This window comes from Epinephelus moara, chromosome 17 (genome assembly GCF_006386435.1).
Source record: "Epinephelus moara isolate mb chromosome 17, YSFRI_EMoa_1.0, whole genome shotgun sequence".
Taxonomy (NCBI): Eukaryota; Metazoa; Chordata; class Actinopteri; order Perciformes; family Serranidae; genus Epinephelus; species Epinephelus moara.
Window position 1 is genome coordinate 6936905 of NC_065522.1, and position 17116 is coordinate 6954020.

The following is a 17116-nucleotide window of genomic DNA, read 5'->3' on the forward strand; positions in this document are numbered from 1 at the left end:
CGTCACTATTCCACATGCTGTATCTTGTTAAATCCATTTGTAAACCAAAGTGTTAAAATGACAAATCAGGGTTTTACAGGAGGTTAAGTGCCGGACTACTTCTTGGTCGCAACCAGCTGCTCAGCAACCAACAGAGGCTCCAGGAAGTAAATGGTTCCTGCCAGAAAAATGTCCAAAATAAACAAAAAACAGAAATTAAGATATAATAATTAGTACGTTTTAGCTAGTAGGAGGATTTTGTCATCTTCAGAAAGAGCCAGTCATGCTTTTTTCCTGTTACCAGTCTTTGTGCTAAGCTAAGTTAGCCAGCTGCTAGTGGTGGCTTCACATGAGCCACACAGACACGAGTGGTATCAATCTTCTCGCCTAACTCTAAGCAAGGAAGCAAATACGCCCAACATGCTGAATTATTTCTCAAAAACAACTTTTGTTTTTCTACTTTTCCTGTGTCTAACCTGCAGGAGGCAAACCACTTTATAATGAGCTTTTAAAGCAATAGCAGACTTTGGCAGAATATTCTATTTTTCAGTGTATCTGTAGGAGGTCAGGAAAGGTCAGGCGTCCCCTCCACTTTGTAAACCTGCTTTAAAAATCTGCCCCCTACGCAGATTTTCCACAGAGGCTGATGTTTTGTTCAGCTGCTCTTCACAGCGCCCGGTGTTAGCGGTCGACGACTAAAAACTTTCCTCCAAAGTAACGAGACAGTAAGCAGTGGGACTTCAACACTGAGCCAGTGAGAAAGAAGCTGTGGCTTCTTGAAATGTGAGACAAAGTCAAAGTCACGTGTGTTTGGAGGCTCTTTTTCTCCTCAGTGCTCATCAATAATCATCATCATCATAATAAAGTATACACTATCTAATCTACTTACAATAACTAACTGCCTACCTAGGGCTCACTGTAAAAGTCTAGTCAAAAAAGGGAAAACATCACTCCAGTTAATACTAGTCATACATGGCTATGAGAGAAGAGGGAGACACGTGATCTCTCGCTCTTCTTTTTTTTCCATTTTTGAACCAACAGCTTCAACTATTCAAAGCCATAATGGTAAACTCATAGCACAGCTTCGAGTACAAAGCCTGGTTCTTTGCAAAAGTACCTTCGTCGCTCCTCTGAGGATTTTAAACTAAAGCTGTGTAGGAAAAGGCCTGCTTCTTCACATTGTTTCCTTCCATCTGAATAACTTTCTAATCTACATGACCTCTCAGGAGGAGCAGGTTTGGCTCACGTGTGGGAAACTCTTCTCTGTCGCCCTCGCCTTTTCATTATTTGATTTTCCTGAAGGTTGTTTGGATGACTTGATATCTGCTCAGTGGAACCTACAGTGTAGATATATATATATATATGTATAGTATGTGTGCGTGTGTTCAACCACACTCCTCCACAATCCAGATGTTCAGCAGTTGCCATGGAAACGAGCAGGTGGGTTTCACTCTCTGTGGTCACGGCTTTCTTCAACAGCTTGATGATCCAGTGTCTCTTTATGTGTTGTTCAGAGAGGTGTGTGTGTGCAGGTAGTGTTTGTTTTGAGTTCCTAGCTTGTTTGTTGTGTGTGTGTGTGTGTGTGTGTGTGTGTGTGTGTGTGTGTGCGCGCGCTAGTGAACAATGGTCTGGAGGTAGGTGTTTGTTAGTACAGTAAAGGGGCTTCAGGCCACTGCCTCACTAAGTGGACCCGCGGGGGGCCGGGGTCCTTTCACTCTTTCTGCATTGTAAGAGCTGTGATGTCACCTTTGGGACCTTAGCGTGTGCAGTGGATCATGTGGTCATGTGGTGTGTGATGGTCCCAGGAACAAAAAATTGGAGTGACGGAGTTACAGGGTGAAGGAATTTTCTCTGAGGAGAAAGCGTTGTGTTTGTATGTTTGTCTGCATGCTAATTTCTGTGTGTGTTTCTATTCCTACTGTTATATATTTGTGTATGTGTGTATCAGTGCGAGTTGGGCTGCTCCACTTTGAGCCCAACCAGCGACGGAGGCATCTGCCCTGCAGCAGAAGAGGAGCTGGGAGGTGAAGCCCTGAGGCTGGAGCTCCCGCTGGAGGAGGATGAGGTGGTCACTGCGGGCCGGATGAGCGGAGGCGGAGGGTGGTTGTGGGGCGCTCGGTTCTGGAGCGGGCGCGTCTGCAGAGGAGGAGGCTGACGGAGGAGGCTGGGGGGAGCCGAGGGAGGTGCAGGGCGCAGCAGCGGAGGAGGCTGGGACAGAGAGGAGGGGGTCTGGGTGGAGGAGGGGGGAGAGGAGCCGCCGGCGACGTCCGAGGGAGAGTCCTCCATTTTGACCTGAGGGGAGGGAGGAGGCACAGAGGGAGGTGAGAAGGTGGAGGGCAAACAGTCAAAACAACAACAGATGATGAGGTGAGATACGATAAGAAGAAAGACAGTTGTGAGGAAACAAAGAGAAGAGAGGAGGTGGAGAGAGGAGGAGTTAAAGGAAAAAGTGAACAGAGACAGATGTCATGTTAGCGTTATTATGACGAGGACACACATTCAGCTCACAACACAGGAGGGAACTTAATATTACAACCACCTGCTCCTTCTGTTCAGTATACTCAGGAGCCATGATGGTTGAATTTCACCAATAAAATCCACTTCAGTCATCAAGAGCACCAGCAAGCACTTTGAGATCTGAGGAAGATCCTTTTTCTTTAAGCAGAAACAGCCCCAAAATCGCTAAATTAAGTGTTTTTGTGATGATAACAATACTGTTTACCCTTTAAGATGGCGTCCCTGTTAATTACACCGATGCACGCTTTTCTCCTTTAAGTACACGAAGATCAAATCTGCTACTAAAACCATGTTGTGAAGTTCAAGCATTCATTTCTCCTCCTACAAGTTGCACAACTTTTCCAGTATACCAAGCTTTAATTTTTACTCTTAATGGATTTTATCCTTTAAATGTAGAATATGCAATGAAGGTTTACAAGGTAAATATGAATGACTATTAACGGAACTTCAACCAGATGGTCGGTGGGCCAAAGACACATTTCACCACTTTATGATGGACAATGATTCATGACTGATTCACTGATATTCCATGGAATTTTTAAAATAGCATTTTAAAAAGTTAGATGAGAGGGTCATTATCACCATATAGTTTATGCTTTCATTTGGACTGACTTGTTGAGACGACTTCCTTGATTAAACTATTCACTTCTGAGCCTTGCTTTGCAAGATTAGAAAAGTAAAAATAACTTAAGGTGTTCTTTATATCTTCTGTCAGGGCTCACCTCATCCTCCTCGGCGGCTCCATCTGTAGCAGCTGCCATCTCCTCGCTGGTCCTCCTGGGGTCTCTCTGGTCTCGGCTGGTGGCCACCTGCTCGGCCGCCCACTCCCTCAGCACTTCGTCCAGGTTGAACCTGCGCCGGTAGCTCACGAAGAACGAGCTCACCTGAACAGATGGGCAGAGATGGAGAGTTAGAGAAGAAATGAAGGGCGGGAGAAAGACGTGCTGCCTTCAAGGACACAGAGGCGGAGACTGGAGGTCAGTAGACAAATGAAAGGAAGGATAATGGAGATTATGATTATGCTATAAAGAAAAATGCCTATCTAGACAGAGGGATGAGGAAGAAATTGGAGGGGAGATAAAAAGCTGATAGGCAGCTCACACAGAGTAAACTGCTGGACGGATGGAGGGTTAGACTGAGGTCAGAATAACAGAGAGGTGATCCTCACAAGATTTGAGAAAAAGGAGGCTCACCTGAGCGGGTGTCTTGGTCCCGATCACCTCAGCGATGGCTGAGAAATCTTTTCCATAACGACGGATAGCTGGGAAGGAGACAGAAGAAAAACGCCAAGTCAATGTCTATACATCACTCATAACCAATTTACTGCCATCAAAAGGCTACAAAAGCAGTCTGCTTTCTTTCTCTCTGTCAGAGAGACACAGCAGTGTGTATGAGAGGAGAGACAGGAAGAGTGAACGTAGTAAGAGCGGGCTTGTTGATGCGTGCATTTTCTGTTAACCTTCATCTGAGGTCGGCTGGCTAAGTGCACCTGCTCTTTTCCAGGCCTGTCCCGCTTTACTCTCGTATCATATACACACATTGATATCTGCTGCTTTCTCCTCTTACACAGCTGCAGCTGATGGGGGTTAAACACTGAGCTCAAAGGCACACTCACCAAAGCTGTTTAGTTACGACTTTATCACAACAAAATGCTTCTAATTCCACATCAGTCGCTCAGAACTTAACACCAACATAGGCAGTTGGGAGCCGTGGCATGCAGAGCTCTTTGGTTGTAACAACAAATAAATAACCTCATCAGCCATGAATCCTCCTCTGATTAATGACACTCATTGAACGCCCCTGTATGAGTCAACTGTGTCTCTTTAATTGACAAATTGATGTGGACAATGATTTGGAAGTGGCAGCTTAACTTAACTTTAATTTACTTCCATCACAGCTGGAATCTGTAACCCAGTAGCTCCTTTTTATTTTAGATGCATTAATTTATAAATGGCAGTACAACAAGAAGATGTACATGTAAACACATCATGGCTGTAAATGTGTTTTTTCCCCACTTTTTCACTTTTTACTGACCACTGTACAAGTTATTTATCTCTTAGCAGTTAGCAAAGAACAACCAAGATTAAAGTTCACTGTCATGAAAAATGACCCTGCTTTATCTAAGCTTTCTTTAACACCACCCAACTCCACTCCTGTTTCCAGGATAATTAAAAATGCTCACTTGCACTTCAGGTCATAAACGGTTGTCTTTGTCTGCCATCATTTTCTTGCAAGTTCCCTGCTGGTACTGCGCATAGGCAGTTCTCAACAAAGATAAGAAAAAAATGTGATGGCTCACTCCTTAGCTATTTCCATCATCAGCTCCAGAAAAAACTGTGTTTCATTTTTTTTTTTTACTACTTGCCCAATCGAGCAAGTGGATTTACTAGCCTAACGTGGAATTTTACTACCTCAGGCAATCCTTATTTTTGAGGCCTGAATAGTGTCAGGTGATTAAATAAAAGACTGCTAATTTGCCCTTGAGTATGTGACTGTCTTTGTACACTAATCTATGTTCTATTAATGCATAATTTGAGCCTACTACAGAGGGTATAACAATTTAAATAACACAAAAAATAGCTATTATACTACACCGTGAATAACAAATGATTTCAGAAACACCCCCTTCCACTACAGCAATACAGCTCAACCTAAGCAGAGGGTAACGTAAACATGCAAATGATCTTTTTCTGGCCACTTCAGGTTAAGCAGATTTAAAATAACACACTTGTCCACAAAGACCGATTTGGTCATATTTCAGAGGAGATATCTCCCTCACTGCATGTGTCAGTGCTGTGCTTATACAGTGGTGACGCAGGCAGTTTTTGTGTGTGAAAATATGAATATGAATGTGTTTGACTTCTGCCTGTGAAGGTGAGGTAGGGAGAGGAGCACTGGCAACCTGAGGTGACTGTGTAAGAGGGGAGGAAGAAGATGCTGCAACCTTAACTCACCCTGCACAGCCAGGAGCTGCTCCTCTGTGGTCCAACGAGAGTTCATCTTAGGGGCAGGCTGAGAGAAACAGTGAGAGAAGGGGGACAGATTAGAGAATGAGGGAGGTAGGCAGTAAGAAAGAAGAGAGGATAAAGGGGTGAAAATGACGGCAAGAAAGGAAAGGGCAGATTAAGACTAATCTCAGTCCCACAAGGGGTGAAATACTATCTGGAGGGAGTTGGGGAAGAGCAGGGTGAATAAATCAGAGAGGAGAGGGACGAACTGAAGAGAGATCAGAGATGAAGGAAAAAGTCAATTGAGTGAGGAAATAAAAATCAAAGAGGGGATAGATTAAAGCTCTGATCAGGCCCAAAAAAGCCAGGCCTGACCCGACATGAACCCGCACAGTTTCTGTCCTAGTCTGACCTGAGCCTAACCCATGGCAGCAGTTTTAGATCTGAATCGATTTAAAAAATGAATTTCTTAAAATTCTTAATTATTATATTTTCTTATATTAAAACTCCTATTACAAGCTAAGGGTTGACGTGTGTCCTCACACCATTTCTCCTTCTTCTCTTTCTTATTTCAATAGTCTGTTGTCTCATGCACAACAGGTGCGGCAGACTGCACCCCTCAGTGCATCTAGTTCACATGGCGGTCCATGGCGATGCGGCATGCCAATAATGATCACAGCTCTTCCCTGTATGTTAAGCGCATCTCCCACTGCCGGGGAACCAGGGGCAAACACTGCCAACCGTCCCTCTCTCTGCATTCATTCTCTCTCTCTTTCCCCTGGTTCTTCACCATTGCTCAGCTGTTCTGTTGCTTTCCCTCTCTTAGTCTCTTTCTCTCTTGATTCAGTCCATTAAAACTGTCATTTACGCATGAGAACTGTCAATTTTATAAATTAATTAGAAATCACAGCCCGGCCTGAACCCAGCAGGTCAGGCTGCGCCCAGAGAATCAGACCTCTAAGACAGATGAAGGATGTAAAGGAGAGGGAAAAAAAGAGAGCTGTACAAAAAAAAAGGACTTACCTCAGCAGGTTTGAAAGATTCAACGCCTTCATTTAAGCCCTGTTTCAAACTACTGTTGTTCTGTTTGATAGACTGAACCTGAAAGAAAATGCGTAGAGGAAGACAGAATGGACAGCGGAGTTAGTTTATGTTTGGGTTAGCTGCACTGATGCAATCAAACAAAAATCTGTTGCACCAAAGTTCATACACAAAGAAGCTTCTGTTGCTTTAAACATGCAGCTGCAGTTTAAAATTGTGAACGGTAATAGTGTACTGTCAGGTTTTCTTGGAGCAATTCTATATTTTTTATTGTTGGGACCTGCTTGTGAAATATTCATACTAACAATAATAAACAAAGCAACCCCTCGCTGAGACTGAATTCATTATGTTTGTCACATAAAAAGGTGACAATTTATTAATATACTGTTGGACCATAAAGCTCTGGAGGAGGTGTTAAAATTTCACCATTTCTGGCAGATACATAGATCATATCCTGTTGTTCTATAGAACTACCTCTACAAGTAGACTTCAGATCCTCAGTATATTTCAAGTGCATTTAGACCTTTACTAACTCATACATACCTGTCTCTTGAGTGACACCAACTGTGTGTCCAGCTGTCGTATAGTTACCACCCCGGCATCGTGGGAGGCTGACACTGACATGATGTCTGCCTGCTCCAAGTGCATGCCTTTGGGTGGCCTGCGGCGGGCTCTGAGCGGGTGGTGGCGGTACTGAGCCCCGATATTTTCCTTCTTCACCGGCCCAGAGCGACTGGGGGTTGCCTTGTCAGGGTTGGCGTTGTTTGGGTTCTGTTTCACTGCCTGCGTTGGCAAAAAAAAAAGTCACACAAATATTAGAAACTTCTATTAGAATGAGAGCTTTTGTACAAAAGCTGCGATTCAAGAATGCAGCATTACATTTATGTATAATAAATGAAGTTGAAATTGAAGAATAGAGTAGCATCGATTTGGCTGGGCTGATTTCCTCAGGCAAGTCATGACTAATAAAACACCAAAAATGTGTTTGTATAAGCATGCACACACACACTCTGTCAGTCAAACAGCCACTATTAAGTTTTATATTACTCACCTCTTTCTTGGTGTCAATCTCAAAGTCGCTGTCACTGCCAGGGTCTCCTTCCTCAATCTCATCGTTACTACAGGAAAGAAAAAACAGTAACTAAACACACCCATGATTAAGTTTTATCTCCTGCCACTTGTAAAAATTAAAACTATGTGTGATTTCATTAAAAAATATTTCTAAAACGCTCAAAAATGTCAACTGAAAATGACACGAAATAATATCAGTGTCTCATTTATATTCATGATGAGAATCTTGTTTCCCAGGATGACATGCTTATCAAGTGTCATTTAACAACGGAGCTTTGTAAATGTCACTTCTCAGAGGAGTACTTTCTGACAACTTAATGTTTCCTCCTTGCTCAGTGCTTTCTTCAATATTCATTCTGTCTGTCCCTCCACCCGTCTCACTCCCTTCGGGGGATCATTAAAGTTTCATGGTATCTCATACCTGTCATCTTTCTCTCTCTTGCTGACCAGCCTCCTGGCCTGTCGGTCCATGACAGAGGTCCTGGTCCTGGTCTTCTTCCAGCTGTAGTAGTACTTCACCAGGCTGGAGATCAGCTTGTCTGGAAGCTACACACAAACATAGGAATCAATAAATTGAGTAACAAATACTGAAAATGTTATTGAAAATTATTCTGTTAAAAAATATTCGGTGAGTGCCCCCCCACCCCCCCCACCCCACCGTCTCTCACCATCTGCTGGATGCGGTGGAAGCTCTTTCCGTGGAAGCTGAAGGCCTGCTCAAACAGCACTTTATCCTCCACTGTCCACTCATCTGGGAAGGGGGTGAAGTTTGCCAGGTCGGCAAGCGAGCGCTCCACGTCGTGCTTGTGCCATAACAACATGCCCAGAGCCTGAAACAACAGAGGGGAAGAAGACATGGTCAGGCAAGCAGGGACAGTGATAAGTCAGAAGAGAGAGACAGAAACAAGCAGTAAAAAGATAAAGATATTTTATGTGACACATTCTGATGAGTGAAAAAGAAGTTATCCTTTGCTGCACGTATATTTACAGTCTGCCATACCTGCTCCATGTTGTATCCATGTTTCTCTTTAGCCATCAGGATGTACTCATCCACTGCGATGAGAGAGAGAGAAAAGTGGGTTCAAAAAGGAGGCAACATTAAAAAAAGGAGAGAGAAAGATGAATACAATGACATATAATGAAATGAGGGAAAAAGATGAAGACAAAGAGGGCAGGAGAGTGAAAGAAAACAAGTGCAAAGTAGAAATACAGAGAATCAAAGTTTTAATTGCTATGCTCTAGTCAGCATATAGCCATTAAACTGAAGGTCACAATGTTGAGCTTGCACCAGTGAATGTAAAGTGAGGTAGGTAGGTAGGTAGGTGTGTACATGTGTGTGTAGAGCTTACACATTGCATCAGAGAGCTGACTGTTGGGACACCAGACCAACATGCTCCTCTGGTCCTTCTCATTGTAGCGGGTTGGACTGTCTGGTAATGGAAACAGGCACATTAAGCATCTAAATCCATGCATTATATGAGATTATACGTATACTGAATCCCTCTTTTACTCTCTCCCCCATCACTTAAGTTCTTTAATTTCCCAATTTTTCTCTCTCGTGTTCTTGACTGACTTGTCTACTTTACACACTTAATATTAACTTTTACCATCTTCCTCCCTCTCCTTTGCACGTCTTCTCCTGTCTAGGCTCCATCTTTGGCTTCCTCTTTGTTAGAGAGAAAAACGATAGGCATGTCAGCCGTTCTGGGAATTCAACACCTGCACACTGCCAAAATCCAGATGTTAGATGAGAGACTGGTTTGCCGCCTCTCCCCTCATCTGGTGCAAACTGATGGTTGTGGGACGACTTTATCTAAGGTGATTGTTTTACCCTGGTTCAGCCACGTTACATCTACTGCTTATACAAGGTGTCAGGGTGTTTCAAATAGCCTAATTTCAGAATCTTTACAACTGTTAATTCCTCCTGAAACTGTACTAAAAAAAAAAACAGGCTAAAACAAGCGTTATTCTGATTCAACATCAGCACAGACTGCTTTGGAACATCAGAAAAAAAAACATTTGATGCCAATTTGCATTTACTTAAGCCTATATGATAAATAGAATAAAAGGTTTGAACATTGCAGAGTGACCCTTTTATTCATTATTGAAAGACTTGACACCCACCTCAAAAGAAACCTTTTGCTGCACAGTGTCATTGCTAATAATAATAATAATTATTTAACACTTGAAACTCCTACTTTACCTTACCATGTATGATTAATTTAAGGGCATCTGTATAAACCTGTCAATCCAAGCTGTATGGAGAAGAATCATTCTTTTGTTAAATGTCACCTTTTTTTTGCTTTTCCCATTCCCGACACATGCATGTTTCCCTTCATTTCCTGGCAAGAGGGGGAGACAGTAACTGCTCATCTGACCTTCATTTCTCTCATCATCTGCATTTCCCTCTTTCCTCCATTTTAATGTCCTCCACATTCCTCCTCACCTCTACGTCTCCTTCTCAGTCCTGATTTCCCCCCTCACTCTCTATTCATCTTCCTTTTAACTCATCTCTGTCATCTCCCTTTCTCTCAGGCTTTTTTTCCTTTCAGCTTACCTGGTTTGAACTCTGGGATCTGAGCCTGGTAGTCTCCTCCCACTCTGATCATACTGTCTGTGGAGAGAGACGAAGAGACGGAGAGAGAGAAGACGAACATGAGTTTTCTATTTCCTAGAACGATGAGTAGAGCTGTAGAGTAGACAAGTATTCCCATACATTTCCCAAGAAGTTGCAGAACTGGACAGACTGGATTGGAAGAAGACAGGTAGCAGGAGGCACAGAAGGAGAGTCGTGTAAAACATTACCACAATTAAAACATTATGCATAATGTATTTATCATGATTTATGCTATTTCTGTGAAATTTCAATTGTTCTGTTCACAAAGTAAATAACTGAGAATTATAATTATCTTCTATACTATAGATGGTCTACCCTCTAACAGGGTTCACTATTGATTTGTCCTATCAAGGCTTTGCATTAACACTAGCAAAACCTGTTAAAGATCAGAGCATATATTCTTTTAGAACTGGAGGTATATCCAGGATTGTATTGTATTGTATCAGCTTTATCATTATCCAGTAGGAATGTCCTAATCCATTTTTTTGACCCTGATCCCAATCTGACTCCAGTTATATTGTGTATTTGCCAATACTGAGTCCAATCGAATACTTAAATTTACCAAGTTATTGATTAAAAAACTGACATGTTGAAATAATAGCTGCAGCCTACTGAATCTGAGCCAATTCAGTGCCCTTATCTTTGAGAAAAACATCTATCTCTGAGTATGCCGAAGACACATCATAACAACTCAGGCAGACAACTGCATACGGTGGCTAAAAGCCTCTAACAAGTCTTGATGTTTTTTGTGAAACCAAGGACAGCCAAGAACCTGACTGTGACTGATTGGGCTGTTTGACTCAAGTTCTTGTTTGTCAGTGACGTGCTGCTTTGATTAATGACTGCTGACCGAACATATGATGTGATCAGTCAATGAATCGCCTGCCAAGCTTACACGTCTCATCTCACTATTAATGTATTTATACAAGATGATGGTTTAAACAATCACATCTACCATTAAATGCATTGCCATTGCTGTGTAAAGTAGTGCCACTGCTCATGCTCTCTGACGCTTAATAAGCTTTACATTTTCAAAAAAATTCTCTATAGTGGAGGCACTTTTTAGTTCAGCCAAGGTGAAGCACCTCCACTATAAAACACTGTGGGAAACCCTAGGGATATGTAATTAGTTTGCAAAAGTGAAAAACAATCCTCAAGTTGTAAGCCTATGAGAAACACACAGGGAGGCTGCTTTTAATCAACAACTGAAATCACTGTGGTTCCGATGGTTTTAAAAGACTGCTGACTGTTTCAGTCCTCACTTGTTCCATTTACTTAATTGTTGTAAACATTTAGGTTTTCTGAACAGTTTTTTTTCAACCAGGGTACCACATAGTTTTTAATCACAGCTTAGAAATTGTGTTTCATTTTCCAACACTTGAATTCCAATTGAATTTTAAGAGAAATAGCATAAATCATGATAAATACATTCACACATATATTTTTATAGTGGTAACATTTTCAGCATGTTCATGACTTAGGCTACCAAGTGACAGATATATAGATGGACACAGACAGGGGGAAGAGAGAAGGAAGTATGACAGCGGATGGCCGACATTAAGTAATTAGTGCTGTGGTAAAGAGGGTAGAAGGTGACAAGTGAAGAGAGACTATGAGAGAGGCAGGGATGCAGACCTGGAGGAGGAAGAGACAGATTATTGTTTCCTCCGGGAGAGAGGACAGGAAGGGAGGAGACTGGGATGATAGAACTACAGAAGATGGTAAGAAAAGGGTGGATACAGGAAGGGGATGAGTAAAAAGGTCAGAGGGTTGGATGGAAGGATGGAAAGAAGGGGCATAAAAGGAGGCAGGAAAGGAGGGGAAACTAAAAGATGGATAAAAACTGACTAGAAGACTTAAGAGTGGTGAAGGAGGTGGAGGCAAGGACATAAGTGGGGGTTGCGTTAATGTCAGGGATGGCGGCTTTGGATACAAAGCTTCAGACCTTTGTCAACAGGGGAATCTGGGTAGTAAAGTGCCTTTTGAATGCATCCTAACCGTTCCTGTTAAACTATTTGATCTAATATGACATCTTTGGTCTAAGTGCCTATTGAGATAATGGTTAAAAAATAAAAGATCATCAGCAAGTCAGTGGGTGAAAGAGAGAATGGAGGAAGAAAATGTGTATGTGGGCAGAGGATAACAAGGATGGAAGAGTGTGGGAAGGGGGTGGTGAAGAGATGGAGGGGAGGACAGAGGAGAGCAGTGTGCAGGGACTCAAGAAACACTGCAGCAATGTAATGAATGCAACTGGAACAGCTGGCATGATGTATCTGTACAATGTAAATTCATGTCTACTGTAGGTACTCTTTACACATGCAAACCCAGACACTAAGTAGCTACATCACCACCTAACTTAGCCAGAGAATTTAATTCAGATGAAGACAGTAGATTACACTTCAGAGTAATGTGTGTGTCTACCATGGGCATGCTCTTCATCGCTGCTCTCCTCTTCAGAGTGCGGCTGGCTGTTGCCGTTGGTTACGGTCTTGGCTCTGCTCCTGGACAGGACACCGGCCCCCGAGCGCTCCATCACTGAGGGCATGGCTGCAACAAACACGCGGACCCTAAATATAAAATTCCACCACTTACACGTCACCATTCATCAACAAAATACCGTTTCTGTCTCAAGTATGATTCAATCTCCCATAAAACTGTCACTTAAGTCTTTTTTCATTAGCAAGTTGGCTGCTGTTTATTTTCACTTGAAACCCTATAAAACCTAATTCACTCTTGTAAAGTAGAACGGCACCTTATGCTGCTCCCTTGGAAGCAATCCCATTAGATTCCCTTGAGCTGAGTTTATTTTCCAAACACCGGTTTACTGTATGACAACTTATTCATACTCAACAACTCTCAGCTATCTCTAATTATCACTCAGTAGCCATAACTTGGCATCGTTTTTATCATAATAACCTTACACTGCGATCAGTTCGGTGGGACATAAGGTGGGCTAAAACACATCTTTGACTAATTGCTAGATTAAGTTCTGATCTTCTTCCACCAAGTAGTGACCTTAAGTGCACCTCAGCACTCAACACACCCACACACAAACTGATTAACTCAAGTATTTCTTTATTACTCCTGTTAATTAATAACACCATCTTAGGTCATGTGGGCACCACCCACAACACAACAGAGCAAATGTTTAAGAAACACTAGTGCTCATGTAATACTGCCCTCTTTTACCCATTTAAAATCTGTATACTTCAGTATATTTCACTGCGTCATACTCACTGGAGTCTTTTTCATGTTAGGTAACAGGATGTCAGGGTTTAGTGTGACATTAAAAACCGCAGGCAGCTGTAACTATGTGAGTGTAAGTGCATGCAATTCATTTTATGAAGCTTTATTTAATGTGAATCCACCACCTTATGGGTAATATCCAATCCACTTAACAAGGTCAGGAAAATGGCTGCAAGATCTGGCAGACTGGCCAGGTACATCACTGTCTTCATGTAGGTGAATAGATAACCTAAATATTTGTTAGTTTCAGCACTAAGAAACACTTTTCTGACATATCAAATTGTAGTATCTCTTTTAGCAGCTGTCCAAAACAATTCAGAGTGGCAGAGTAACCTAAATTGTTGATACTGAATAAATTACTGATGATCTTTTAGAAATGAAATGACTGATCTGCAACAATTTTGATAATTGAATTTGTATTATTTAAGCAAAAGATGACAAAAATCTCTTGTTCCTCTCAATACAAATATTTGCTTTCTGTTTTATGACAACAGACTCAATATATTTGGATTTTTGACTACTGACCACCAACTTGGGCTGTATGTACATGACGATGGCCATTTTTCACATTTTTCCTGACATTTTGTTGACGATTTGATTAGTTGCGGAAACAATCAGAGTAATCAATTAATCATTCGTTGCATCCCTTAACATTTGTGTATGTTAAAAGTAGTAAAAACTGGAGTTGCTTTGCCCTGGCCTGACCTCATATCCTGGCAGTGCATATTCAATTTCACTATGAAGATGACAAAAATGTGATGCCCTATTTTTAGCCTGCAATATGAAACTTATACATCACAAAAATCAAGTCACAACCTCTAGCACACCATACACAACCCAATATACATGTGCCCCCTCCTACATGTTGAGGAAACCCACTACAACAGCACAACTGACAAGTGGCAGCATCTGACAAACAACGTGTTAAAAACGTGCCATGGATAGCACGAGAGCCCTCCTGCATGAGGGGGACTCTCATTTTAAGTGTCATCCACAGACAGGGCTATATCATTATGTGGCCAAGCCTCGTTTTCCCTCTGTATCTCTCTCTATCTCCGGGCCAGCGAGTCTCACAGCAGCACAAAAGACTAGACGGTCAGCTCAGGACACCGCTCCGCACAGCAGAAAGTAACCCAACAAAACTCCCTCCTCGTGCATAAACACAGTGCGGTTACAAACGGCACACGACCACAAACAAATACCCAATATCACTCACAGATCGCAGTACAAACACCAAGTGTGTACACAGAATCTTAAACGCTTACAGCTGCTTCTTTTTCCACCGATCACATCAGCAAGTTCAGCTCCTGTATCCTAACTTGAACTACGACCAGAACAAAGCACGGGCGCGGAGTTATATGACAGACGGGCGACATTAACTTGTCTAATCTCTCATCTTCCACATTAAACATGAGCAGTTATGCTGCTGGAGAGGGTGAGGGGCACTCTTTACAACCCGATCTACCAAACTCTGGTAGACAATACAAGTGTCTGAGGCTCTCTGGGGGTCTTTGTCTATACAGCAGCTCCCGGTGGCCCCCCAAGACTACAACAGCTGTCCCCTGCAACTTCACTGCAACTCACATCATCCAAACCTAGACACATCTCTTGTTTATTTAGATATATATATCAATGGATTTAAGTTTGGGAAATCGCTGAGACGAAGATGTAGCCTGTAAGCCCGCCTCGGTTCACTTTCAGAGAGAGTTTCAGGGGGTTGTGGTAGCCTCGGACACTGCCACGATATAGCCTCGATCTCCGGCAGACAACTGGCATGAGCAATCAGAGCTAAAACTATAATACATAACTGCTAACCCGACTAGGCAGGGTCTATTTGTAGTAATAGGGATTGCTAAACCACCCGCTTGTGCTTAGTAATTCATTTTCACAACCTCTCACCACCACTGGGAACTTTTTGCTCCTCATAACTTTCAATATTTGGCAACCTGACATGATTATGTATTATGGTACACAAAGCCAATCCACACTGCACACTGCTAAACACTGTTGACCAAGTTTAGGGTAAAGTCTTCAAAAAATATAGATGTAATTGGTCTATATGATAAATGTGTAGTCTGGTTCAGTTCTCACTGATGCATCATTTTTGACTCATACTGACAATAGCATATCTAACGTGACTAATAATGTGCTCATGGATGTCAAGAGTAAGTTTGGATTGACCTTGTAGTGGTTGTGGTAGTGTATTTTAGCAAATGTAAAGCCATACTATTGTTATAGCGACTTATTTTTAAGTAAAATTCTATAATTTATCAAACATGTTTTTTCCTATAAAATGCTTGATTATTAAAATAAAATATGAGCTGGTGCTTTATCCGAGCCACTATTGCTAGCTAAATCAATATTTCCATATCTTTCCTAAGCAGTCATCTGTGTTGTGTGTCAGACTTTGAAGTCCTTTTGTTTTACCCACGCTTACGTTGCTGTTACTACTACTGACGCTACTGTCTGCTGCTGGCACGGAGTAAAAAACTCGCTCTCTGGATTATTAAAACTCAAGTTGGCGGTTTCTTTCAGGACGTTTAGCTGCAAACGGCAGCAGTTTGAGTAATTTCTGGAAGCTGAGCGATAAATATCAGGCGACATTTCCCTCCTCTCTAAAGTGCATTCAGAAGTCAAACCTAGTTGTCCGTTGAGATGCTAACGTTAGCCAGTTAGCTTGCGGCTAGTACCCCCGCGTTACATTAGTAACGTTACTAGTTAGAAGTCGAGATAACAGTCACACTGTACCTGTGTGTCGCTTCTCTCCGCTTTCTCGCACTCAAAACTTCTCTGCGCCTCTGTCCTCGGTTTATAGTCCTCTTCGAAGCGCCGAGAGACAATTATTGCATCTAAAACGGCTTAATTCTTGCCTAATTGATGAGCACAGGCAGTACAATGAAGTGAACTGCATGGATAGATGGAAGCAGCCGTGAGTGTGAGTGTGTGCCGGGGGAGGCGGACAACACCCGGGGAAAAGTGAGGTGGACATCCGCCCCGATGCGTTCGCCTCTCCCAACCAACACAGCCGTTTGGATTGACAAAAAGTAGTCCTGTAAAACTATTAAGTATAGCTTACTCTTAATTTTTAATTTTGTTGCTAAACGTGTAATTTGGCACGTGGGACTGATTTAATTACCACCACATCGTACTGAAAGGCTTTGGCAAAAACATCAGCTTTTAAACTGCATTTTTGCTGATTCACAATATGATTATTATCCACAGTTAATCTCGTTAAATTAAAGGGGAAAATACGTGTTGTAAAAACAGTTGCTGTTTGAGACTCTTAATCTGAAATCTAACAAAATCCCATAAATTAGGGACTACTTGCCAGTGTGTCGGCGGAGGGATTCGTCAACTGTGCATCTCTGTGCTGAGGCAGGCTGTCCAGACTTGTACTGATGTATGCATGGTGGAGAAAAGGGCAGGAGAGGGGTACAATTGAACCTAGTGTGCGTGTGAGTGTGTGAGCGTGAGAGTGCGAGTGTGACTTTGTGCATGAACTGACAATGACTCAGATACATAGCCTCAATGTACTTTATTTATTTAATTTTATTTAAAATGTTGAACAATTCAAAGAGTTCTGCCATGTGCCTCCCTCTGTGTGTGTGTGTGTGTGTGTGTGTCTGTGTGTATGCATGCATGCATCAATCTGGGTGCACGTGTGGGTGCACAGGTGGATGAGTTTGTGTGAGTGTGT

General features: G+C 42.3%; 1 protein-coding gene across 2 annotated transcripts; it reads right to left on the minus strand.

Moving 5' to 3' along the window:
• Window positions 1-1544: 1544 nt before the first annotated feature.
• rcor2 (REST corepressor 2) lies at window positions 1545-16368 on the minus strand. 2 transcript variants are annotated; one of them, XM_050067198.1, is made up of 14 exons: window positions 16168-16368; window positions 12595-12720; window positions 10114-10170; window positions 8906-8986; window positions 8557-8609; window positions 8225-8386; window positions 7978-8102; window positions 7537-7603; window positions 7029-7268; window positions 6468-6545; window positions 5451-5508; window positions 3690-3757; window positions 3219-3380; window positions 1545-2271 (listed from the first exon to the last, which is right to left on the minus strand). In XM_050067198.1, exons 2-14 carry the CDS (start codon window positions 12716-12718, stop codon window positions 1924-1926), a joined length of 1623 nt encoding a protein of 540 aa, XP_049923155.1. In that variant the 5' UTR covers window positions 12719-12720; window positions 16168-16368; the 3' UTR covers window positions 1545-1923. The 2 variants fall into 2 exon arrangements, with proteins under 2 accessions (XP_049923155.1, XP_049923156.1); XM_050067199.1 differs by having other exon boundaries at window positions 12595-12740.
• Between the last annotated feature and the right edge of the window lie 748 nt (window positions 16369-17116).